At 43.7% G+C, this 27,202-nt stretch overlaps 1 protein-coding gene across 8 annotated transcripts; it reads right to left on the bottom strand.

Annotated features, from left to right (window-relative positions):
- PUF60 (poly(U) binding splicing factor 60) lies at positions 1-25,969 on the bottom strand. 8 transcript variants are annotated; one of them, XM_084509227.1, is made up of 13 exons: positions 25,824-25,839; positions 20,496-20,604; positions 15,176-15,271; positions 14,167-14,251; positions 13,327-13,416; positions 12,260-12,310; positions 7,991-8,152; positions 7,482-7,574; positions 6,332-6,545; positions 5,793-5,983; positions 2,213-2,348; positions 1,211-1,446; positions 1-432 (listed from the first exon to the last, which is right to left on the bottom strand). In XM_084509227.1, the coding sequence occupies exons 3-13, from the start codon at positions 15,244-15,246 to the stop codon at positions 133-135; spliced, it is 1,629 nt and encodes a 542-aa protein (XP_084365353.1). In that variant the 5' UTR covers positions 15,247-15,271; positions 20,496-20,604; positions 25,824-25,839; the 3' UTR covers positions 1-132. The 8 variants fall into 8 exon arrangements, with proteins under 8 accessions (XP_084365353.1, XP_084365358.1, XP_084365356.1 ...); XM_084509232.1 differs by lacking the exon at positions 20,496-20,604 and having other exon boundaries at positions 25,824-25,969; XM_084509230.1 differs by lacking the exon at positions 14,167-14,251 and having other exon boundaries at positions 25,824-25,845.
- Between the last annotated feature and the right edge of the window lie 1,233 nt (positions 25,970-27,202).

Here is a 27,202-nt window from a genome sequence, read left to right as displayed (position 1 = left end):
TAGCTTTCTTTGCGCTTTTATCCAAACTACAAGTACATCACAGAGATCTGCGCTCACCCTGGAGCATTCTTTACACATGGCTAAAAAAACAGACAGGCAGAAGGGGTAGGGGTGAAGTCCTCCAAGTAGAGTTCATGCTGACAGGTCACTGTTATCAAATCTCTCCTGGTCATACACCTCTGCCACCACCTTTCTTCCTGCAAACCAGCGCCCATTCAAAGCCTGAATGGCTTTGTGTGTCTCTGAGGCCATGGAGAACTCCACAAAGATCTTGACAATGATCTCAGCATCCTCCTCTTCTCCCTGCTTCTCCTGGTAGATGATGACCCTGTTTACAGCCCCGAATTTGCCACACTCTTCTGTCACTTCTCCCTCTAGGTCATCATCAATGTCCTTTGGATCCACCATGTTGCGAAGCACCATCACAGTGGACTGCAGAGAGAAGGAACAATAAAAGTGCATTAATAGAATTAAGACACTAAAGTTAAATACAAACAAACAAACAACCTAGCAAGCTCTTTAGACACATCTTTGTAGTGCAGATGACTCGAACTATCTCACTTTTCTTGTGCTGTTGCTATCCAGTCATTTTTTTTTTTTTACTTTGTTACCTTCAAGAGTTTTTTTTTTTTTTTTTTTTTTTTTTTAAGATTGTTCCTTATGTCTGAATACAGTAGGAAGTTTAACTTTTTTTCAGACCCCTGACATTTAATGGCTGACCAGGTACTTTAGTTAAAGCATCAACCACAGCGTAACAACACGAGCTTTTTAGAGTGCCTGCAACACACCTTTTGTACATATCCCCCACTAAACCTTTTTATAACATAGCACTTCTCTTTATCACAGAATAACAGATGATTTAAGATAGATGATCAGGATCACCTGATCCAAACCTAGTTCTCAAGCAAGGCAACCTTGAGTAGGTTGCCCAGGACCATGCCTACGTAGCTTTTGAATATCTCCAAGGATAGACTACACAACCTCTCTGTGCAGCCTCTGTATGTTTTTGCATGTTAGAGGCCCAACTCTGCCACATCCTTTCTTCCCACTGATGGCTCTACCCAACATCACAGTTTAGTGGTCATGGCATTTCAGAATCAGTTTACCAAGTATAAAGCTGCAGAGCTACACCACATTAAGATAGACCTAAAACTAGTTATCCCATTTGCTGATAACTGGAACCAGCTCAGGGTAGCCACATTACACTCACCTCTTGTTTACGAAGCAATTTCTGCATCACCATATGACGGGCACTGCTGCCAGATATGCTCATGTGTTCTTGTTCACTTAGCATCTCTGGCCTCTCTGACTCCTGGAATACCTCCTCCTCTTCCTTTTCCTTTTTGACCTCCATCAGACCCAATGCTGGGGGACTGGCCAGGATAGGATTCACAACTCCCACTTGGGGGATAGTGACGGGAATCGGAGGTCGGGCAGGGGTTACACCTGTAAGAGTACAAACTCTGTAGCATAAAGAAAAGAACTGGTGTTCTGCAACATTCGAATACACACCAATCAGTAATAAAGAAGATCAAAGAAACTATAGGGTTTTATTGGCTCTACACAAACAACAAGCAGGGAGGCATACACAGCAACTTGGTCAACAATATGGGATATATGCACTCAATATATTCATCATATTCATCATATGCCCAGAAGTGAGACAGAGTACAGGTCTTTGCATGGGGTAACAACTATACACACCCAGAGTTTCATTCAGGGTACTATGCACACACTGCTGTGAATCTCATGTACCTATTGTATCTATTATATCACAGAATCACAGAATTTTCTAGGTTGGAAGAGACCTCAAGGTCATCGAGTCCAACCTCCAACCTAACGCTAACAGCCCTCCACTAAACCATATCCCTAAGCTCTACATCTAAACGTCTTTTGAAGACTTCCAAGGATGGTGACTCCACCACTTCCCTGGGCAGCCTGTTCCAGTGCCTCACAACCCTTTCAGTGAAGAAGTTCTTCCTAACATCTAGCCTAAAACTCCCCTGGCTAAATATATAAAATAATGATAAATATATAAAATAATGATAAATTATATATCAAAAACTCCTGCTATGCTGTACAGTAACAGCTCCTGACAAAGCCAGGGAGGGAAGAGGATTTCAGCTTCAAATTCTCCTTAATCGTGACCCAAGCTGTAAAGAACCGTGCACTGTAACAGTTACAGAGCTGACAAAATGAGGAGTAAACATACCTGTAATGACTCCTGGTGCCTGCGCTGCCATTACAGCCTGTGGCAATGCCCCTAATGGCTGGGCAAGAGTCAGTGCTGGAGATACTAGCCCAGGGGTAGCCAAAGTGCCAAGAACTGCAGCTCCTGCCACTGCTTCCTACAAGAAAAAAAAAAAAAAAGCACTAATTCTGCATCAAGAAGTCATGTTATGGGTATGTTCAACTGAGGCTCAGCCCTTGTCACACTTAAGAGAATACTAGGTATATAGATTCTGAGGATGACAGCTCCCCAAGGCTACTATAAAAAAACAAACAAGCAAAAATCTATGCCACCCACTGAAATGTGGAAGCTATGAGATGTCAAGAATTGGAAGAGAAGTGCTCAAATTTCACCTATCCTCTCAAGCTGCTAGGCAGGTTACTGAATGAAAAACATCACGGAATTCAGTACAGGATCTGCAAAATGCATGCAATTCCAGGACAGGAGGAATCTCTACTTGCTTCCACCTGCTGATGCTCTAGAAGACCTTAAGAGCTCCTCAACCAACTGCTTAAAGCAATTGAGAAAAAGGTACTGTTTAATAGTACTACACAAATAAAGCTTTTCAATAATGCTAAGGGATGTGATCCACTTAAGCATATCAACCCACTGCCTTTGATGAAGCTCTTCTTCAAACTTTCAGCCTTGATAACTAAAGCATTTTTAACTCTGTTCTGTTGTCCATATTGTCTGAACCTCTTCTCCCATTGCCTGCATGTCTCCATATGGACCGTACATGAGCAAAAATTAGATACACTTTGCAGCTTTTTTCCTACAGTTACACCAAGTCACTTTCTCTATTTTTTCCTGCATATCAGGTTTTCCATTTCCCTGAATAACTATGTTTATTTGGATTATAGCAGGTATAAAGGAACATCATTCTCATCTCACTCTAGATGAGCAGAATTCAACCATATCACTTAACTAGACGAAAACATTTCCATAAAGCTATCAAAAATAACACACGTAATATATCCTAGGATCCCTTTTGTTTTGGTTGTTTTCCAGGCTATTGAACTCATAATGTAGTTATTCAGATCCTTCTCTTTCTGTTTTCATGGGGATCATATACGCCCTGACATATCAGAGCAAAAATTCTGGGGTTTTGATCCTTAAATGTCACATTTCGTACTCAGCTGGTAAATGCTGTACATGTTTCTTACTCCAGTCTTCTCTGATACTCAATTCTCCTCTACATTAACAATGCTTTTCATCTCCGTGTTACCAACTAATTTCATTAGTACTCTTTTCCTAACGCCTACAATATGATTGCTAATATTTTTTGTGTGTAGAGATAAATCAAGAACAATTTATAAGTAACTCCACCAAGAAAGTGAAGTGTAAGCAACTTCTAGCACAGCACTAGCATGTCTTCTCACCTGGTTATGCTCCTTGATGTTAATTATAGTAGCCTTGGTCTTACACACATATGGGTCTCTACTAACTTCTGAATTGTTCATAGAATATGTAGTAAATATTTTTGCTAATTAAGTGCAACAGTAGTCTTAACAAAGTTAGTTATGTTCATTTGATGTTTTCCTGAAACACCTATATGCATCACGTAGCTGTTTGTTCTTCCTTTAAAGCTTGTATTCAATCTTTCCCTACCACTGGTGTCAGAAGAAAGTCCACAGATATCAGTTTTGTATCCTACCTTAAACCCAAGTATCATATTTGCTATTCTTCAGTCATACAACAATAGCCTGACTTGACAGACTAATTACAAAAAAACACGAAACTTAAGTGTACAACCACACGTGATAAACTCTTGGTGGATACAAACCCACCAAGGTTGCAGTAATTCCATGTGTAGCATTAGCCAGTTTGCCTTATGCTTCTAACGCAGGGTAAGAATACTTATGTAAGCATTCAGTGCTGCAGTAAGACTACCATAATGTTGACTACTCTGGTAGTTAGCTGCATCACTTTTTTCTTAAATAGACAAAGAAACTTTCTCTAATAACTTTAGTTTCTTATTTTCTGTTGCAAGACTGACTTTTTTTTTTTACTGTGTAAAAAAGTTTAAGTGTGGAAACGCTTCCTCCTTCTCTGACTTGCACGTGAATTCCAAACTGCAGTTGCATTTCAGATCTGAAGTTGCATCTCGTACTTGAAAGTTTCCCTCTCACGCCCATGATTTCTTCAATCCCACTGAGTTTACTGATTAACTTATCTGAATCACAAAAAATATATGAAACTAAAGCCCTTACAGACTACATTGGCCCACGTTCTTACTAACAATAAGATGTTCCATACAGGAACTGTACTGGGGGCATAACCTACAGATGCCTTTTTTTTTTTTTTAAAAAAAAAAAAAAAAAAAAAAAAAACCTTTAACCTTTTAATTATTACTTTTTTCTCTAGTTATCTAAAACTACCATCATGGCAAATCAGACAGGTAATCTAAGTCTCTACAATGGCTAAGTAAAGGGAACAAGACTGCTGAGTATCTCTGAGGTCCTTCAAAACCATTATTCTATATACAGAATTTAAGATTTTCCTAAAGTTTTCCTCAAAGTAGCAAATCCTGCCACATTTTACAGAAAGAAATGATAAAATTTATACAGATCTGTAAGAGATCTCTACTAAACAGAAGAGTTAATAGTTCTTCCTTAAGGTGATTTTGATCCAAAACGTAGCCATACCTCAGCTTGCCTCCTTAGTCAAATGCAGATGTTTCCAGATTGTAGTGAACTTACTACTTGGGACATGCAAACCACTTTGGAGTTTCACGCAAATAGCAGCTTCCTCCTCCCCCTATTTTTACCTGTACCTTGTGATTCAAAGAAATATTAGTACCAGGTATAAACTGGACACCTCAGCAGGTTTATTTTTTATTTTTTTTCTTCTGGCTCCAGAGCATCCAAGAACTGAACAGTGCTAGAACTTGTTTCCTTCTTGGGCAGCAGGGATGCAGGAAGAGATCCTGTCCCCCAAGGCAAAGAATACTGGCACAGGTATGCAGGTTACTTTGAAAGGCAGTTTTCCTCCATCAACACTTACAGGTTATAACCAGGAGCTTCTATTATTTTGAGCAAACTAAGTTTGAGAACTGCTAGACTCCTGCATCGACATCCAATTCTGCTGAACCCACTGTATTTCCTGCTTTCTGGACAGCTTAAAGCCATGATGGACCAACTTTCAGCTTACTATACAGGCAGTCTTTTCAACAGCAGTGTTGCTCATGCAACTGTTACTGCCCCCACTGCTGTCTGACTATTCACATAATATTTTAAGGCATTCTTTTAGCCTCTGTCATAACCACATCCATAATTGTTTGTATGCCTACCAACAAGGAATCCTCTCCAATTTATCCTGTTATTTAAAAAATAAAAGTTCTGCTCAGGCGGGCCAGACTCCATTCCAAATGCTGGTGTATCAGATTTGCACAAGTGTGTCCTGGGTAAGCTTCTACATGTGAAGTCCTGGAAAGAGTACAATCTAGGCTTGAAGCCTTCACTCAAACTACAGAATACAACAGGTTGGAACAGTTTGCATGCCTGTTTTTAGCAGGGTGACAATAAACATCCACTTCTTTCAGTCACAGCAACTTATGTCTTACCTGTGCTGTAATCTTTGCTGTCGCAGCCGCTGCAGCAACAGCTGCTGCTGGAGGTAATCCCCCTGGTGTAGCAGGTGTCAGGAGCGGCATTGGAGGAGTCACAGCTTTACCAACTCGGAGATACTGACCCCCAAGGTCAAAGAGGTTCATAGAGGAAACTGCATCTTGAGAAGACTGTGCTTTCTCATATTCTACAATGAGAAGGAGGAATATTTGCAAGTGACCCTTTTTACTCCTAAATTCAACTCTCTTACTGCACAATTATGATTTATATTTGTTTAAAAAAGCAACCCCTCAGTGCTTAGCTTGCTCATCTCACTCCTCTGATCACATAAGCACTGTTGAGAACAGCAAGCATAGCATAATCTCTCAACCCCCATAAATGGTGAGTAAAAGTATCTGGCTACTAATCAGACTTCTAAATACAAATTTATCTCTATCGCATTGTTTGAAGTAACTCTTCCACTACAGTAAAAAATGACAAGGATGATCCCAACTACTTTCCTTATCCCAGAACAAGTATCAGATAGACATTTTACCAATGAAACCATAGCCTTTGTGTTTTCCTGTCGTGGGATCTCTGGCTAGCGTGCAGGATTTGATCTTTCCAAAGGCCTCAAACACACTCTTGATGTCATCATCTGAAAGGTCCTGATGAACAGAGGCCACATAGATGCGGTTGAAAGCCCGTGCCTCTTCTGCTAGCTGGTCTATAATTGGCTGTGCCTGACCTATATTACTAGGTCTCCCCACCTGCAGAGAACAGGAAACAGTCCATTAAACAGTCTGAAGAGCAACAGCATGACTTGCCAAGACATATAGTAGGTAAGCACTCAACCACTTGACTTCCTGTGCAAACCACATAACCCCTCATAAGGTCAAAATTAACAAAGGACAACATCTGACTCTCAGCTCTGGGACACAACCTGCTTTGTGATTCTAGCAGTACTGGGAGCCTGGACTGACTCTGTCCCCCTCCTTCCCCCTTCCTCCTAGCTAAGTGTTTATCTTCCCTAAACTGCCAAAGACCAACTTCCAAGAAGTAAAAACAATGCTGAAAGCAAAACACGTTTCTATAACCTTATTTTGAAGGCTCCTAAACCCCTAACACTGCAGAAATGCAGAGATAAATGCAGGACATAAAACACTTTGCAGGAAATGCCAGCTTCCTCCCCAGATTTCAATCTCCAAAATTCCACCTTTCAGAGATCATCTCCTACTGATTGCCTGAATACACACAGCTACAAACCTTTGTTCTTTTCAGCTTGTGCTGAACGCCTTCTTTTTGTATGGCAAAATGCTTAAAATTCCTCATGCTACTGACAGGCAAAAAAAGCGCCTGATGCTACTTATCTACCATCCACAGGCACAGCATATGAAGAACACAAAGTATCATGAATCATCTTTGTTTTGTGCTTAAGTAATTTCCATACTATGTGTGTGTGAGGGGGAACTGCCAGCTGATAAGAACAAGTTTCTTGACTTTATTAGCATGCTGGGCGGTTCTCCTCAGAGAGCGAGGGACCAACAGACACTATATACTCAGCAGGTTGAAAAATGAAGATTTATCAGGGAACAGGCTTCAGGTTATCTTCCATGCTACAGTGCTAAGGGAAGCATTTCTAGGCATCAAAATCTTTATTCGAAGTAAAGAGAACTAGGAATTTTCAGGGCATGCCTGTTACTCACCTTTATATTTCTTCCTCCCAACATGACAGAATTCATCTGCTCCAGGGCCAGTTGAGCAGCTTCTGGCACCTCATATTCCACAAAAGCAAAACCCTAGGACAGAAGGAATACTCCTGTTGAATTGTACCAGTCACATCTTGTCAACACCAGTTCCTGCTAATGCAGCCAAGAATTCCCACATACTGGATTCTGACTATTGTGGTCTGAGAAGTCTTTTCCTTCAAGGCTACTGTTTTCAGAATCTCTCATACCTAGAGGCCTAGCAGAGAAAGGCTACTGCATATAGGACTGCTAGCTGTTTAGCATCTTTTGTGCACACCATACCCATGCACATATGGTTCCCAGTACAGAATACTGCAAAAATAAGCAGAGCGAGCAGATAAAAACAATTTCTTAAAATCAAATGCTAAAGCAGCCTTCTGTCTATGACAAACATTCCTTCTTCTCCTGGATATATTCACAAAAGCCTTGGAGAGAATAAAAACATCACTTAAGGCCTGTTAACCAACCTTATGTTTCATCGTAACCGAGTCCCAGGACATATCAATGCTTTTTATGGGTCCAAATGGGGCAAAGGCCTGGCGAATGGTATCTTCTCCAAGTTCATAGTATATGGAGCCCACATAAACACGACACATGATGGCCAAGGCGCGCTGCCTCTGAGCTGCCATCTGTATTGGAAAGAAGAACTGGCTGGTTAGATCAGGGGGTGGTTATGGATGTCAGGACCTCCTTCCCTTCCTCCTTCCCTCCCAGGAGCTATGACCCAACAGCAGGTAGCTCCTCACTGGGCTGCAGCACAGCCTGGCACACGTAGTAATAAAGAAGTATTTTCCTGCTCAATGCACAGACTGCTGGAGCGGATAAGCAGTACAGCTCACTCCTGGGGCAGTCAAATCTTTGATGGGGTCTGCCACTTCAGGAGCCTTAACTCCAACCCCATTGGTAAGGTCTAACCCTCCCCAGCATGATCGCATCTCCAGCAACACTTGCAGGAGGAGGAAATAACTTCATTCTAGGACAGCTTCCCCCTCCAGGCAGCAAAGGTCTCAATTCTAGGCACTATCAGCAATCCCTCCCATTCCCTCCCACAAGGGGCAGCAAGAGATCCAGTATCGGGCACCACCTACTCACTCCCTCCCCCACCCCATCCTCCCAGGCAGCAAAGGATCTGGAATTGGGTACCTCCTCCCCACCCCCTCAAGCATCACACACCACCTCCTCCCCTCCACCCACCCCAGGCAGTACAAGATCCAGTACTAGGCACCACTTCCACCACACATTTCAAAAGCAAAGCAAACATGAAAATAAAAAATAAAAATCACATGGTTAAATGAAACTTCTTAGTTAAGTGTGTGGTGCTAGTACTTATCACTGCCTGTTGTTACTGGCTCAGATAGTGGTGCAGCCCCCAAAGACTCCGCCCTTATCAGTTTCGGTGCAGAGAAGGTCTCTGTGCTATTTTCTCCTAAGTATGCCTGAAAACCTGTTTGCAAGACAAATCCAGAAATTTCTTAAAGCAGGTATCCAAAAAAGCAGTATCCTTCAATTATTTTTCACCCATATTACAATTCCAAAATTGCTACTACTAATAAACATTATTTTGGAAGATGCTGCCTACTAAAATCACAGGTTTGGCCAGCATATCCTATCAGCACGTCTTGGGACCAAGGCAGAAATGAAGGCTCTGTACAGGCAGCTAGCTCCCTATGATCAGCAAGACTGAATTACAGCGCACTGGAGATGCGCACAGGGCTTCGTTCCTGTTCTGCATGGAACAGATGGAACAAACATACGGCAGTAAGGGCTACGGACTGTTGCAGAGCAGGCAAATGCAGCATTAAGCTTGATGCCTTTCTCCCTTCCCAGCACTACAGTGCTTGGCATGAAAGTAGGGAATGCTGGAAACTGCGCCTTCCCCACCACCACTGCTCAAGAGGGTCTGTAATCGAGGCCTTTACAAGAGACCCACCTTCAGAGTGCTGCAACAAGCATGAGCACAATGAGCTCTGACGTGTCTGGGGATGTTACATGGCAAAACAGAAGGGACCTGCAATTCATCTGTGATAGTCAAAGGATCGTGGACATGAACAGTACCTGAAGAAATCCTTCTCCCTTGTAACACATTAAGTGACATTGACCATAGGAGGAAACAAACTGTAAAGGTTCAACTCCTATTATTCCATAGAACAGGGATACTATAAACAGGAATGGTTCTCACCCCATACTGCTGCTCCTGAAGTGTATTAAACTCGCCTCTTGACTGGGTTTAATATTTCACACAGTTAAAAACAAGTTGCTTTTCAATATCTCTGCAATGCTGTGACTGGGAGGACTATGGCACGTGTACACGCAGGACAGCTGACATGTTGTCTCCCAGGTTCTCCAACACCTTCACAGCTCTGGTGCATGAAAGCCAGTGATCAGTAGCCCCTCAATCTGTGTAGTGCATCCATTTACAGGTTCAGAGCCATCACCATTCTAACCCAAGTGTCTGAGTGAAGTGCCTCACCCGTGGTGACACAGACTGTGACAAAGATTTAGTGTTTTACTAGGAGTGCTCTTGGACAAGACACTGCAGCCTTGCACCAGGCAGAGGTAACTCCCACCTTCTGAAGCCTATATATGCAAACAGGACATTTCCTTCTTTTCAGTTATCAATGCAACAGCGGCAAGAAAAATGGCATTTGTCCCCTCCCATGGCAGCAACCGTTACGGGAGGATATCCACATCTTACACTGCTGCATAGATTCTAATGAAATAGGTGGGGCAGAGCTAAGAAGACTGTTATGTTACATCTGGAACATATTAGAAATCTGGAGCTACAAAGGCAGAATTTAGGGAGACCACACTGACTACAGGCATATACGGATCACTAACAGGAATCAGCGTCAATTTAGGGGAAGTGATGTAATATACACCTGTGAACTAAGCACAGGACTAAGCGTCAGGAACTCATGAATAGGAATTTTATTGCTTTCACTAACTATATGAAATCATTTTTGCTGGCCACTGGCCCTTTTACTCGGTGTACGAAATGGAGCTTAAGGTATCTGCAGTCTTCATTGGAAAGGCAACAGCTAATATTTGTACATATGAAAAATTGCTGATAAGTACTTATGAAGGTTATTTTAAGGACAAGCCAAAACATCGTATTGGAATGGTGCTTTAAATGAAAGAGGCAATGCAAAAACATCACCACTAGCTCCAATTTTAATATAACAACGCCAGGAAATTGTGCTCATGTTGCTGAACTGACATGGGAATCTTGAGCTGTAATTCTTAGCGGATTAGGTAGACAGGAAGCTTTAATCACAGGCACTAAAATACTGCAGTAGGAAGTTCAGACTGCACTTCCTTCATGTAGGAATTGATGATTCTTGTCAACAGGAAAACGTGTTGTACACAGGCCTGTTTGCATTTCCTACATTCCTGATGGGCTTTGGGATAAAGCATTTGCTGAGAAATGAGTACCAAAACTATACTCAACTGTAGCACAGCTGAATGGTTCAGAAGACTCCTACATTCTGTCCCATCAGCAGTAGCCTCCAATTGTCTACAGTCTTAGGGAAAGGATTCACAATATTAACTATGCCCCTGAGGCTAGTGAGAAATTAAACATTTCCCGTTACATTATCAGTATGTGCTTTTCATCTATTGCCCAGCTGTGAATACGAGCTGTAAGGTTTTTTTTAAAGCAAAATTGGTGCTGTTAATACTATTAAGTATGCATCTACATTGACTGGTAGAAGTTTCTTGGGCACAAGGGTTCAGAAACCACCTGTGCAAAAATTGACGTTGAGATAGAGGTTTCTATTCCAATCCAAACTTACATATACCCATAGATTTTATTTTGGCCCCCCTGCTGACGTGCTACCTACCGTGACAGTGTTATAGGAGGGAAAACAGGTGTTTTTAGATTTAGTGCAGCTTTCATTTTGGAGGACAGGCCTCCAGTTGCATTTTACCAACTCAACATTGCATTTTAGCAAGATGGGAAAATACTTGTAAATGAACCTTTGCATGCAGAGTGAAGGTTATAGGACACTTTCTGCAGTGGCCATTGTTCAACATCTCTGGAAAAAGGAGGGAATTGATAATCCCAGGTAATCATAGAATTGTGGATCATATAATTAAGCTCTTTGTGATAGCCGATTAGAAACTCCATCACTAAAGGACCACACGGGTTCTCTGAATAGTTCTGCAGTTCTGTTACTTCCATCCTGCTTTTTTTGTTTGTTTGTTTTTAAACTTTACTTGAAACATGACATATTCACCTAGTCTGGAAACATGCACAGTAAGAGCAGTCTTACAACCTGGGCTACAATATGTTCTGCAAGCCTGTAGTGCCCCCATCTTCCCCAGCACCATAGCTGCCAGGCCTCTGGTGCCGTGAGTTCGCTTCATAAGAAATTGCCCATTTGTGAGTTACCTTGGCAGTTAGTTTTAGGTCAGGACCTCAGAACTGTAGCATCCCTAGAAATGCAGCTCCCACAATTTCACAGGTGTGTTCAGTACTGTTCGAAATCTAAAGCTTTCTTTGCCAACTGACTCCAGGACCCCGACTGCCAGTGTCACAGCAGACTGCACCCAGCCCAGGATGTTCCTCTGGGGAGTTTACACTTTGCCTCTGCTTGTTGTGCTTGTCCATAACAGGTGGGTATGTGGGAGGGTTGTGCTGGGTTGAATTAAGAGCATTGTATTACCACTACATACTTCCCCACTCTAGGCCCTGACTAAGACAAAGTGCCCAAGAAGAAGTGAATATGTCTATTGACCGATTGTAAAGGTGAGAGAGGATCTCCAAAGCCCATTGTCACTGCTGCCATCTGAAAGACAGTAAAGACAGAGTTCAGTCTGTTGGAGCTGAGCATACTACGGCTGTTTGTAAAAACTCAAGCAGAGCGGCGGCACAGGGAACCTGCGAGAGAGGCCTCTCCTTCCTTGCCCCTCACTGCCTGGTCCCAAGGACTGTCCAGCGCTGGGACCCTGCAGATTCCAGTCCCACCAGGTCAGGGTGGAGTTGTGCTGCTGCCACTGCCTCAGGAAGCAGGGTCTTCTCCCAGGGGGGACTCAAGGCAATAGTAACCTCTGCAACCACTGTCGTTGATTCACCCCCAGCATTTAAAAAGGAGCCCCTCAACTAGATCAGCCACTCAGAAACATGCACAGCCCTGAAAGGCCAGAGCTGCTTAACGTGGCAAGCACATCCACAGTGACACTTCATTAAAAATATCCAAGACCCCAAAGCTGTTATTTTGGGATTCCTAACTTTGAATAGGAGGCAGTGATATCTGTTCAAGAAATCTCCAAAGGAAGGGAGATTTAAATGGCTATTAAGGGTTCTCCCCGTACACAGGCCTTCCAGCGTTAACAAGAGCAGCCAACTGAACTTCTCAGTGAGGCTGGCAGGGCACCTGGGTGAAGGGGACGGAAATGGGTCTGCACTGTTGGTAACATGAGAGAGAGGGGCACCCTCCCGTCAAGCAGAAGAGATGGGGCAAGGATATACAGTAACCATAGGCACCACCTTAAATGTAATTTGAAGGTGAAACCTACAGCAAATTTTTTGGCTTCTGGTGATTCAAGAAACATTTAGGCAGCCAACAGGTGAGAAAATTTCTCCCCAGCAGGAGAAAAAACTCCGGGGGCAATTTGTACAGGTGAGTAAAGGGCGTTTCTTTAGAGGGCTCAAGACTGTTTACTTTAATTTCACTGTGGAAACAGAAGTGCTTTCACCTGGCTCCGGGCAGGCCTCAGGGCTGTGCTCTGGTTCTAAGTGCAAAAAGAACTCCACCTTGTTGGGGAGAGTAAGACAGAAAGAGCATCTCAGAAGGTCTCTCACCTGCAGGTTGGTGAGTTGCTGTTGCTGGTGGGCGATGGTTTGCTTCACCAGCACACTCTTGATACTCTGCTCCATCGCATACTTCTTTGCCTAGGAAGAAATACAGACTTTGTAGTCACAGCCTGATACCGCGGAACAGGGAATGATGTTTGACTTCACACCATAGCTCCCCAGAACCACACAACTGGCTGCCAATGGTGCTTTCTGATGCTCCAGCCCTAAGCTCTAAGGCACTGAACATTAGCTGGCGGCAAACAGCTTACTAATGCCTTGGTCTGCATCTTGGAGTTGCGAGCCCTGAAATACAGCATAACACTCGAGCAGAGGATTGGATGGACTCAATCTGCAGCAGGCACAACGTTAGGAAAGCAGCATGCACTACACACTCAGCATTTCCCCTCTTCCTCCCTCTGCCCCTTAGATCCCACCAGAGCACCTTACCTGCTGGGATGAGGGCAGGACAGATAGCCTCCTTCAAGTCCTTTCCACTCAGAGAACATCTGGACAAAGAGGTTCTACAAAAGGGAAGGGGGCTCCTAATCCCCATGCCCAGTCTCTTTACTGTGCACTACCCCTCCCTTTCTTTATTGTATTTGGACTATTCAAATTTGGAGGACCCACTGCTCTTGCTCACTAAAATGCTCTAGCTCTCTCCAATTCCTAGGCTGAGGACTCAAGGCTGAGTTGTCTTTTTTTGTTCAGTCTTCTACAAATTTGACAAAGCCTGAGCTTTACACCCAGTGGAGTTAACATGAGGCTCTTTGTCAAGGGAAACCTAATACCCACACGTGCCTGTTCCCAGCAGAGGGTACAAACACATTCAGCCAACCCCTCAGGCACCTGCTTTCCATGGCTGTACGTGTTTGGGAGGTGCCAGGGAACAGTAGGCTCTAAACCGTGGCTTTGAGACGTGTGCTTCAGAAACCTGGAAACGGACAAGGGGATTTACATCTGTCAGCTATGGAGAAGCCAGAGGAAACGAGGCCGTTTCACACTGTGAGCCAAACACACACACAAGCAGCTTCAGCATTACGGGAACATTCACATGAAGCCTACCCAGAACAATGCTATACTTGCCTCAACTGAATACATAAGACACCTATCCCACAGTTCCCACATTCCCTGGTTTTGTTTCCTTCCCCCTCTTTTCCCAGTTCTGCTCTCCTCAGCAAGCCAGGCACCACTCTCACCAGCAAAGTGGGCCAGAAGTCGGAAGTAACCTCCCCCCTGGCTGTACAAAACAGGACGAACAACCAAAAATCAGAGCTGGTCTGAAATTTTATCTAGATTGAGACACATTGACTCAAGTGGGGTTGAAAATACTTGCCACATGCTACTGGGTCTCTTTACATGGAAAGGTGCATAAGGGAAAAACAGACTTTGTAATGTGGTGTGTGGACAGAATAAAATATCAGCTGGAGCACATCAGAAACCTTTTTCTTGTGGTGTACAGTCTGCTCTTCACGGTAACTTTATGGCAGTTGCATATTGTCTCAGAATTACAATATGTTCTTAAGTTGTTATGATTACTTATAATTTTTTTTGTTTTGGTTTTTGTTTGTTTGTTTTTAAAGGAAAAGCACTCCCCCTACCACAAAAGGGAATTCCATGTTGTGCTCCCCAAAAAGCATCTATAAACTCCAAACCAAGACACAGTTCTTGGGCACAATTTTGAAGATGCGAATCCACACAGAGCACAGTCATTATCCCATATGTAATCTTGACAGGTGATTTTTTTTTTTTTTTTAAATAACATCAGGAAAAAATGTAAATTTCAAAAAAAAAAAAAAAAAGAATCAACCAACCAAAAAAGAATGCTAAGATGTAAGTTCATGTCAAGTATACTCACTTTCTGGAGAGCTTCCTGCTGTTCTGGTGTGAGGGGAGGAAGCCCCAGCTTAGCTGCTGTGCTTTGTCCATTTTCCATCTTAATGGACTCTGTACCCTAAGGAAATAGAAACACACTCATGGAAAAGCCATTCTCACAAATCTGACCCATTTCTTCATTCCCAGAAACTCAACACACTTGTCACAGTCTTAGGAAGACTTTTTAGCCAACTATTATTAACTCGTGAAAAACTGTTCTTTAATATTATAGCCACTTCCCATGGGAGAGCTATTCCACCAACTGTATAAATTGATGAACAGGTTGGATACTTAACCTAGAGTTCCCTTAACAAATGTTCAGTGAAGAAAAATGCAATAAATATAAGCCTTCGCTTATATCATCTCCATCCTACATCCCAGTAGTTAAATTCTATCAGATGTAACCGTATATTCTTGTTCCATCTCTTCCCATACCAGTTTGTTACCCCTGATTTCTCAAGTTCTCTTTTTAAATTTTCTCTTAAAGTTTTCCAATTTCACACACTGTTCTAGGTACTGAGTCACAAAAAACATTCCCATACCCGGTATGATGCATATTACCTGCACATGCAGATATCCAAACCCAACATTAGAGCAGACCTAGAAAGAAGCTTCTGGGCCACTGGGCTAATTTTTTGTGTGATTTCATAGATGTACACGCAACTAACAAACCTTAGCCTTCTTTGGGTCTTAGGTACTCTACTGACTTCTTTGCCTCATGCTTCTGCTTTACACTGAAGTTCCTTCCTGTGAAATAACTGCTCAATTATTCCTACCACATTAAGTAACACTAAGTTTCTCTGAAGTATATACATAAAACTGGGTTTGGTTGAAGCGATTCAACAGCTTGTGTCTTTCTGGTAAGCATCTACCAACTTGTATCCTTAAGGAATTATTCTTTAGCGGCCCAAACACAGTCACATAATTGATAGTCAACATAAAGGTGAGGTTATCAATAAAAGCCTGTTAAGATATATCTCAGTTCTCCAGTTAAAAAGAAAATAAACAAAAACACTAAACACTCTCTAACAAGAACAAACCAAAAGAATTAAAAAGGATCAGACCCATTCAGACAGCAAAACAAGAACAGCTTTCCTGACACGGCAACAAAGCTGTCACATGGGGAAAAAAATAGTACCAAAGTAGTTGGCATCTTAGCAGAAGAACAGCAAGTATTCCTGCTCATTTGGTTCCCATCCATTCAAAACAGAACATTGGCTCACAGCACTCACTAGTGAGTTTTCCTGCAGGCACAAATGCTTTTTAAAGACCACTGATCTTCTCCAGGAAAAAAAAAAAAAAAAAAAAAAAAAAAAGAAAAAACACCACACAATTCACTGGAACATCAAGAGCCTACTAATATAACACCAAAACAGAGAACAACAAAAAGCTATTCTAGTATACAGCCAATGCCTCAGGCAGGAAAAACGCAGTTTTTCGGAAGCAGAAGATCCTGCATCACGTCTGCACACAAACTGCACATTTCATTGCATCTTCTTTACCCTACCACGAGGCGAAGGCGAACACACGTTCCTGAGCAGACAAGCTGCTGCTACAACTCTCAGCATGAGACGACAGAACTGTCAGCTAAGCTTCGTGATAGCAGAGTGCTTCAGGTCTGAGCACACACCTCAGTGAGGAGGGCCTTGTGCTGTACACCTGACTGCTCAAGACAACACCAGCACAGTTCCCTCACTGTGTCTGCCATGGTAACAGTACAGCACAGGCCAGTTAGCCGTTTCCTCCAGAAACACAACTGCATTGACAGTCCTGTTTTTCACTTACATTTTCTGATTTGTTTTATTTACTGATAAAAGCAGAATGTTCAGCTTTTGCCAGGGAAGAAAACTACAAAATAGCTGTAAGATATTTTGAGCAGGTAGATTCCTTCCATAAGTGATAGACACCACCTGAATATAAGTGAAGCTCAAGCACATTCACAGTATTCTCAATATAGGGAAATAATTTGTTATTTTCATTGAAATTTAGAAATAAAACAATGTCAAGTTCAAGAAGTAAACAGCAGAAGAGGTGAGAGAATAAATACCTTATGCATTCTCAGAAGACATTGTAGAGGCACAGACTCAATCTGGTAACAATCTTTTTAGTCCTCCCACTAAAAAGGAGTTAAATAAGCCCTCCTCCTCCCCCCAAAAAATTCAAGGCCTCCTAAGCTGCCTGCTTTGTCTACAGTAACTGCAAGTTCCCCTTGTAAGAACAGAAGCTTAGATGTGACAACCCTTAAATATCACAACCACCACGTACCTGCCATGAGGACTGTGATCCCCAGCTGTATTTTTTGGCCCATTTGCTCCTGTTGCTCATGCACTGGAGTCATGACCATGGTATTTATTACCTTCTACACCACCACCCTCGTCCGACACTCCTCCCAGATGTTAGAGGGACCGCACCTACTCCTCCCCTGAGGCAGGGCTGCCACTAATCCTTTCCCACAGCTGATGTGGGGGATGCCTGATGCTAAATGCTGCTTAGTCAGCTCATTAACTAAACTTACTTTCCTCTCCAGGTACAAAATGAGGTCACATTCCTTTTAAGAAAGGAAACCCTAATTAGTGCATGCAGGAAAAGGCTACCTTACAACCTGCTACAGCACATACAGTCAGTTCGCTTTCCCTAACACACACACTGCTTTTTATGTTCTAACTTACTAAATGCCACATTTGCCATCACATTACCTAGCCATTCTTTATCTTGAAATCCTCTGGCAATTCATTTACCTTAATGGCTCACAGCCAGGGGAGGTTCAGACTAAGCATCAGGAAAAACTACTTGGCCAAGAGGGCAGTTAAGTCACTGGAACAGGCTTCTTAGAGGTAGTTGATACACCATTCCTGACCATGCTTAAAAGGCATTTAGATAAAGTTCTTAATGATGTGTTTTAACTTTAGGTTGGCCCTGAAGTAGTCTGAGATGGACGTGATCTTTGTCGGTCCCTTCCAACAGGAACTATTTTATTCTAGTCTAAAATGACAGCAACTGAAGCATCCTATTGGACTAGAGATTTCTTCTGATGAGATGAACTGTGTTCGTTTTCCCAACAGAATCTTGCCCATTTCTTGTACAGAACTGGTCCAACACTGCTTCAAGTGAACACACTGCCCATAGGGGAACTGCTTTTCTACAGGATCACTGCAACAGAGGAAGAACCAAGAGTGTGACTACAGCACAATGGTCCCCCTGCTGCAGGCACCCATTCCAGAGTCTGACTGCCTTCTTGGCCTAAAGAAGCAGAATCTGCACCTGCCTTTGTTGTTCACCTGCGTTCTGTCTGTATCATCCTTTTAAACGATGACACTCTCCCGACTCAGTGTTCGCAGCCAACCACTTAACATACTAGAATGGATAAATAACCTTATCTGTTCAGTAGCAGATACACGTTAGGCTGAACGGACTTGTGCCTGTGGAATGATATCAGTATATAAGTTATCATGGGGAAAACCTAAGATAATAGCAGAAAGCATAAATTTAAGTACATCCTTTACTCACTGCAGTTTTTCCAAGATTAGCCCATTTGTCTCAAGTCCATCAGCAACCCATCTGCCTCCTACCAGGCTACAACGCTTTCTGTGTTCTTTATTAAGGGCAAGGAGTAGGACCTCACCTCCCTTAAAAGCAAACAAAACCACAGGATGAGTTTGATGATGTTCAGAGATATACAGCCTAGATCATTCTTAATCTCTATTTTATAGGATCAGTTCAAACTTCTGTTTGTGTCAGTCTCAAGTTTACCATGAGGCGTTTGAGAGCATTTTAAAGGAACCATGAACACTGAAGCAGAAGCCAAATAAACCCTCCCAATGTAAAAATCTGTTCCACAAGCATCTGAATGCAGTGTTCTAGGGTTGCAGTTACTTCACTGGTTCCTATAGATTGAACTTCAGAGCTGCTTTAAATAACCCACAAGGTCCTGAAGAGAATCGAAGTGCAACCTGATACATGAATCAAAACAGAGATGGTTGGAACCATTTTATGCTTGCAAACTGGGAAACTCAAGTACACAATACTAATCGAAAGATAGTATTGCATAGTCCAGTTGTAGTCCCAAAGCTAGGGAAAAAGAACAAACCAACAAGGAAACCTTGAAGAAAACAGGGAGACCTTTGTGTGGATTCCAACTCTGTGCTTATTGGCACAGCGCACCAGGCATGAACCTATGGACAACACAGTCAAATTGAAAATAATCAATAAGCAAAGCAATAAGGTAATGGTGACCTGTTTGATGCAGGAAGGCTGTATCATCTCAGAGATTAACTCTGATTGTGGAACACTGAAAAAAAAATTAATAGTCATCCTTTTTCTTAACTAACTGGCTAAAAAAAAAAAAAAAAAAAAAAAGTCTACCCAGCTCTCTAGGGGCCCTTTCCCATTTCTTTACATCGTCTGTATGTTACCGTACAGTCACCTCCTGGAACTTCCTGAGTTTCCTTAGGGAAGGCACCTTTTCTACTGCTATTTCTGTTTCCCCTCAGCTTTTAAAAACTGAGTGATTGCAATGTAGGAGTAATGAGATATGGGACAAGCAAAACAGCGGAAGGCATATCGAGTTTAACAATTCACAACAGAAAAAGCTATTCCAGTGACCACATTTTAGTATGATTCATAAAGGAGAGACTATCATATATCTACATTTAATGTAATTTTAACATTTGAGCTCACTAAAAGGCATAGCTTCTGAATACTGGTTGACAACATCCAACCTCCAGCACAGAGGGAATAATCAAAACTAAGGACGACAAATTGATCTAGAAGTCAAGAGAGTATTCAAGAAGCTAGACCCAGACACTACCTAACTGGTTGGTTCCCAGCTCTTTGCCATCAAATATCCCTCTGAAAAGAGACCAAAAGATACACAGATACACATGCCTACCCCGATCAATGGTACAGCTGTAATGAAAGCTTACCACCACATACCTTTTAACACAGTTTCTTCAATGAAGATTACTAACCTCTCTGTTACTCCAGAGTATTTGAAAAGCGACAGATGATATAAAATGATCCCAATCTCTATCGCCAGTCACAGTAAATTGAGACTATCACTTCTCTCTTTCCAGGCACATTAGGGTAATACCACTAACGAGAAAAGGCTTGGCACAATTAATTTGAATCTGCTATGCAGCAACGTAAGAGTAACTGTTGGTGCTTTATACTAACACCGGCCGCCTTGAAAACTGCCTTATTTAAACAAATGGAAACAGGAGGGAACAAGAAAAACGCATGAGTTGACAACAGAAGCAGAAGAATGCGAGCTTCCTTTAAAATAGAAATAAATAGAAACTGTATACCTGGTGCTATGAACATTGCTTCTGAGCGTTGCTTGGCCCTTTAAGGTGGTTTGAACTCCAAGAGTTCAGGCACATTCGTTGGAAATTTATTACATGGCTGAGAATTTCTCTGAAGTATAAACACACACAAGAGAAAAAGAAAAATACAGAATCTTGTTTATTTTAGGAACCATAACAAGCAAACAACACAAAAGATTAAATAAGACAGAAGTGGAAAAAGGACTGATGATATTTTAGGAGTCATTAACAAACAGAAGCTTCACCTAGAAATACCTGGCCAGTATAATCAGTTTACTCCTTTCTCTATTATTTGCACCAGTGCTTGGGAACCTGCATTCACCTGGACGTTTTCGTACTGCAACACCCCATGCCAGCAGTGAAGTTGGAAGAAGCATCAGCTGAGTGCCTCGGCAAAGGCAGTATTTTTCTGAAAAATAAGCCTGGTGGGCGAATAAGAAGTCCTCCGTCATGTACATAAAAACATTTAAGGATTTTGCCCCTAATTACTATTTAAACTTGTAGATTCAGCTCTAAGTTCCGTAACTTCCCAAGTCTTTCTCTGCACTGTGACTTTCTGCTATTCCCAAACTACTTTAGTAACTCCTACTTTTCACCACATTTAGACCACTTTGCTCAGATGGAAGCAGCAGCAGCGCTAGTTTCCATTACTGTAAGCGTGTGCAACAAATGTGCTACCGACAGGGAGAGCACAGGGCACGTACAAGTTTTTTGTCAATGCTACCAGATGCGCTACACAGAGAATGGGCGCATATTTAAACCTTTCAAAATGTCACCTTTATAGCATCTCATGACCAAAGTGCTTACATAAACATGTTTAAACATCTCTTTCCTTTAGATGAAAAAGGCAATTAAATGTCACTAATGCTGCCAGTAGCATATTCAGTTCTCCCTGAGCACCAAATTCTACTGAAGTAAAACTTTGGAAAACATGAAAAGTCTTAAAAACGCATATAAATGAACTACACCCTCCACCCCCCCCCCAAAAAAAACCAAACAATTCCTTCTGATACTTTTTCATTTGAGAGATTCTTTCTGATGCCTTGCATTTGATAGAACTATTCTCAGTTCCACCAGAACTGAGAAAAAAATACCTTCTGGATGTTACCTGCACATGCAGAATGCTCTGCACAGTCCTGTTCCTGTCATGGAACCCAGAAGTCACAACGCATCTCAATATTTGGCTCTCAGAGGAAGCAAACTGCAGTTTCTGACTATCTACAACACAGTGCTAAAGCGAATTACGACACACACGATCTGATTTCTCTTGACTACAAACAGGACAGTAAGACAAGCCAATACACTCATCCTTTCCTAAAGGAAACACTGCTTTCCCTGAGCATCATCTCACCTCCTTGTCAACAAATCAACAATTGTTCAATGAAGCTGACAATTTGTCATTCAGCAGCAGCAAGAAGTTCAACAACAGAAAATGCTGGGTTCTGCACCTGGGTGCACAGGCCCGGACAGGGAGACGCGTGGCCAGAGAGCAGCAGTGCAGAAAGGGATGTGGGGGTGCTGGTGATAGCAGGCTCAATGTGAGCCAGCTGAGTGCTCCAGCAGCCAAGAGGGCAAAGCACATTTTGGGATGCAATAGACACAGCACAGCCAGCTGGTCAAAAGAGATGGTTGTCCCACTATATTCAGCATTGGCATCACCTCAAAAGCTGTGTGCACTTCTGGGTTCCATAACATAAAAATGTTGTTAAGGTCCTTAACACCATGGAGAAGAGGGCAACAAAGCTGGTAAAAGGGCTGGAATGCATGTCCTGTGAGGACACTTGGGTTGTCTAGTCTGGAGAAAAGAATGCTAAGAGGCAACCTCATTGCTTCCTGCAGCTTCCCAAGGAGCTGAAATGGAGAGGGAGGTGTTGGTTCTTCTCCCTGGTAACAGATGATAAAATGTGAGGAAATGGAACAGAGCTGTGCTAGGGGAGGTTCAGACTGGACATTAGGAAAAAAATCTTTATTGGGAGGGTGGTTGAACCCTAGGACAGGCTTCCTTCCTAGAGGCAGTTAATGCCCCATGCCCCACGCCTGTCCATGTCCCAGAGGCATTTGTACAGTGCCCTCGGTAACTCGCTTTAACTCTGGTTAGCCGTGACATGCTCAAGCAGTTGGACTGGCTGATCTCTGCAGGTCCCTTCCAACTGAACTACGCTATTCCAAGTCCTTCAGCTGCTAAGTGCAGCTGTAGAGCTCGCACGTAGCTTCAACATGCACGCTGGGTTCCCCTGCACTGCAAGTTCTACAAGACCCACTGCTGGGTGCTCCTCTCTCCCTCCCAGAAGAAGCTCCAACAATGCGTAGTGCCAGGCAGAGTGGGCAGTCACTGCACACAAACACACCCCAAAATTAGTTCTCAGGTCTGTTTAACCACCTTGACGAGCGGTATTCACACGAAATTTGCCTTAGCCTCACGAAAATACAAACAGATATACTTTTCCCAAATCAGTTAACAGAGAATCCCGGAATAACAACATCAGTGCCCCGGAACTGCACAGAACACCCAAGTGAACTTAATTTCGGCTGATAAAACATGCTGTCACTGAACTGCCCAACACAGAACATGCATGCCTCCTATGGGAAAGGACCAATTATCTAGCAGAGCTGTGGTTTTTAGACTGCAAAAAAGAATGACAGGTAAGCAATTGCACGAGTATATGGAGTGATGGCAGAAAGGTCTAATTAAACTTCTGAACACTCAGCAATAACGTGGCTGTGGATTTATCCTTATAAATGGAGCTGGTGAGACAAACAGAGAATTGCAGTACCCATTTTTTGGTGTTTATGTATTTAATGAACATCAAGAGTACCAAAAGATTGTAGGAAAAAACATAGAAGTGATGCAAAAAAACCCCTCAAAGTCAAAAAATCAGGTAAGTACCAAAATTGCAATCACTGTTTATCATTCTGAACTACCACCACAGTGGGTGAGGAGACCACCGAGCTTTCAAGGAGCATTTACAATGAAATCGTACCAAGAACCAGTACCAAAGCTACAACACGCAACACTGACAGTACTGCTGCCAAAAGCAGTGGCACCAAATGTTTCTGACACTAAAATGGGTTAAAATACAAGTTTCTTCAGCAAGACGTTAATTATTTAACCAGTTATAACCATGTGACTCCATTTCTACTGCAACAAGGTACCAACTAAATTACTGAATAAATTAAACCAAAATTGCATTAAATATTGATTACACCTTTATAAGAACTCTGCATTTATTGCCCGCTGTCCCCACAGGTGGCACACACAGATAGTCCACTCTACGGTCCCCCAGAAGGGGACAGGAGGCATTAGGTGCTGCACGCCCTCATCTGACACGCACACACTGCTCAGCCTGACTGACTGGGCACACGGTCAGTATCAAGAAGGGAAAATAAAAGTTGTTGCAGCTACGGTGTCAGGAAGAAGAGAGCCTGCCATGCCGGAAATCTGCCTGTATTGCAGTAACGCTGCGGATAGCAGAACCAGGAGCAGGCAGATGTAACCCAGGAGAGCAGCGGGGTGTGTCACAACACGCTAGGCAAGAAAATGCAGTAGTACGTATCTGTCATGCATATCAATACGCATCTTTCACTGTAATCAACAGCTTTAACAGTTCTATGGTTTTATTCAGAAAATTAACTGCAAGCAAAATCTAAGTTTACCAAACTCCAGAACTGTGCTGGGTTCCTCTTCACTGAAGTTACCTTGTCCTTAATTCTCAAGCTTTTCTAGATAGCCATCAGGATTTAAATTGTCCCTGAACAACAAGAAAGCGTTGCAGCCGTCCTCATAAAAGCAATCCCTGCAGAAGCACTAAAGATACTTTAGGGCAACTTTCTGCTCATATCACAGAGCAGCCTGTCTTCTCTCCAGCACGGTCAGGAGATACAGGAGAGAGTGGCACTAACACTGAACATGGCAGAAAAGATGCCAGTGATCACACAAAAAGCAATTGCTGGGACATCTGAATTCTTCATTTTAAGGACCATTAACATTAGGACCATGTGTCAGGTTTTTTTTTTTTTGTTTTTTTTTTTTTAAAGCACAAGGTAAAACACACAATGCACAAATCCTGATGAACTAACACATGACACTGGATGTTCAGATCCAGTTTATTTCCAGTAAGATCAGAACAGAACTCACATAAAAACACACAGATTATTAAAAAAATGACTTGGAAGTGCTTTAACTCAATGCGTGAACCTGACAAGAACAAGTGCTCTATTTAAGATGTTTAACAGTTCTGAAGTTCAAAATAAACTTCATTCCACCAAAACTGAACCCATCATGAATAAAAGCATTCAGCACTCTGGCAAGCCAGTATGCTTGTTCCTGAAAGGGGAGAGTAGAAAAGAAAGCCATTAAGAAATATCCCGCTGTGTCACACCAGTAGTCCCTCTGGCCCCCTTAACAGCAGATGATATCTGCAGGGAGCGTGAGAGCCTGGCCACCTGCTTTGTAGTTTCCCAGCATCCACAATTATCGTACTACAGGTCTCCTTCCCTAGCAGCCTGACACCTAAGAGGTTACCTACTTTCATTTTGCATGATTCCTTACGCTACTCTGTATTTCACTAAGAATAAAAAGGACTAGGATGAGGAATGCTGAATAACGCCCTACTGAACTACTTAATTTCTACGATTTACGACTAACTCGCACAGAAAGCAAGTCAGTCTCTGAAATGAGACTACTCTGGTGTCTTACAACACTCGTGGCCACTTCAGCAGAAGTCTAAAGAACCACCTGAAAGCACAATGAACTCTCAGGAAAGTCGATAACGGTGGGATCATTTCATGAATGGGTAAAATAAACAACAGCAAATATAAAAATAACTGCCAGGTACCGGACGTCATGTCCTTTTAGTCAAGAAAAGTAACCCACAGCTCACATTTTAACCTCGGCGGTGAACACTACGCGGCTCTGCGGAAGAGAAATTCCTAATTAAAGTCTCTTAATAAGCCCCACCACCTACCTGGACCTGGTCAAACACGCAGGTTCGTGAAACCATCACACGAACCGGCACGAGCGCACCTCAGCACAGGGAAAGCCCGGGCCCTACCCCAAACCCCAAACCCCGCCACAGCCCGGGCGCCGCTCGCCCTGCCCAGCACGAGGCGCGGCGGGCCCGTGAGGCAGGCGGCCTCGGGGAGCGGGAGGCCGCCCGCAAGGAGGCCCGGCTGCACCGAGGGCACCCGGCCCGCCCCCGCCGGCCCGGGAGAGCCGCGGGCGCACCCGGCGGAGGCCGGCACGGTCGGCGCCCCCCGAGGGCTCGGGGCCGGGCCGCGCCGCCCGCCCCGCAGCGCGGCGCCGCCACTCACCAGGGAGATGGTGGTCGTGGCCGCCATCTTGTCCACCCCGTCGGCAGGGAGCGCGGCGCTCTCGCGAGAGCTTCAGGGCGCGCGCGGAGCGGCGAGCTCTCGCGAGCGCTCTGAGGCGAGCGGCGGGACGAGGTCTCGCGAGAGTTCCGAGGGGCGGGGGTGGATGGGGGGCCCGGCACGGCCCCGGTCCCGTCACGGTCCCGGGCCGCGTCCTGGGCCCGGCGGTGAGGCCCTGGCGCACCAGCGGTGCCCCTGCTCCTTGGTGCCTCCGGCAGCGGGACTGGCGCTGCTCGGGACACCGCGCGGAGGCGCCGGGAGCCGAGCGCCGCCCGTCCCCAGAGGGCCCTCGGTGTCCCGCAGCGCCGAGCGCTGTCGGCCCCGTGTCGGGATCCGAGCCCAGCCCTGCCCCCGCTCCGCGCTGTTCCCGTCTCTGCCGTGCGAATTGAAATACACGGGAAAGGCCGGGAGCAGAGCAGGTGGTGCTGTTATGGGACCGAAATGCCGCCAGAAGGGCCTCAGGAAGACGCTGCCTCAGGAGGAGGCTGTTCTCCAAAGGAAGGCCTTCAGCAAGGGACAGACGTGTTGTTAGCGCTGCACCTCGTTATTTAAAGGGGCGTGAGAATGACCTGGCCTGCTGGCCGTGCTGCAAACCAGACAGAAGGTTATGGAAAAAGCTCTGAGAAGTTTACGGGTTCTGGAAATCTGACTGATAAAAAGATTTAGAAAGCTAAAAGCAGGAAAGCTCACCAAAAGCCATTGAAGGATAACTTAATATCTAAGTACTCTTATGATGATAAATCTTGCACTGCAAAAGTTCCTTTATCTAGCAGATAAAGTTACAATGTCTGAATTTGGACATAAAAACGTGAAACATATTTCTAATCTGAATTTAAGTGACTGACGTTAACCACTGGAAAACATTAATTATTGAGACACAGTGGATTCCTACATTATGCAATTTTTAAAGACTAGGTATTGTACTAAAAGATATGCAGTTTCACATCTATAACATACGGGGCTGATGAGCTGATGAGATTTGCCCGGCTGTGTCTGAGGACACATCTCCTTTCTTGTCTGACTTGCTAATTCGAGGGCAGGATTTCCATTCTTGTGCTGGTGGCCAGTTTTGCTAAGAAGGCCATGCCCATCATGCTGAACACCAAGCTGACTGTGAGCCAGCAATCACAGAATCACACAATCATTAAGGTTGGAAAAGCCCTCCAGGATCATCTGGTCCAACCAGCCCCCTACCACCAATGTCACCACTAAACCATGTCCCCAAGCACCACATCCAACCTCTCCTTCAACACCCCCAGGGACGATGACTCCACCACCTCCCTGGGCAACCTGTCCCAGTGCCTGACTGCTCTTTCTGAGAA

This window comes from Aythya ferina (assembly GCF_964211825.1).
Source record: "Aythya ferina genome assembly, chromosome: 2".
Taxonomy (NCBI): domain Eukaryota; kingdom Metazoa; phylum Chordata; class Aves; order Anseriformes; family Anatidae; genus Aythya; species Aythya ferina.
The sequence above is the reverse complement of the archived record's forward strand: the minus strand, read 5'-3'. Positions and strand labels throughout refer to the sequence as shown.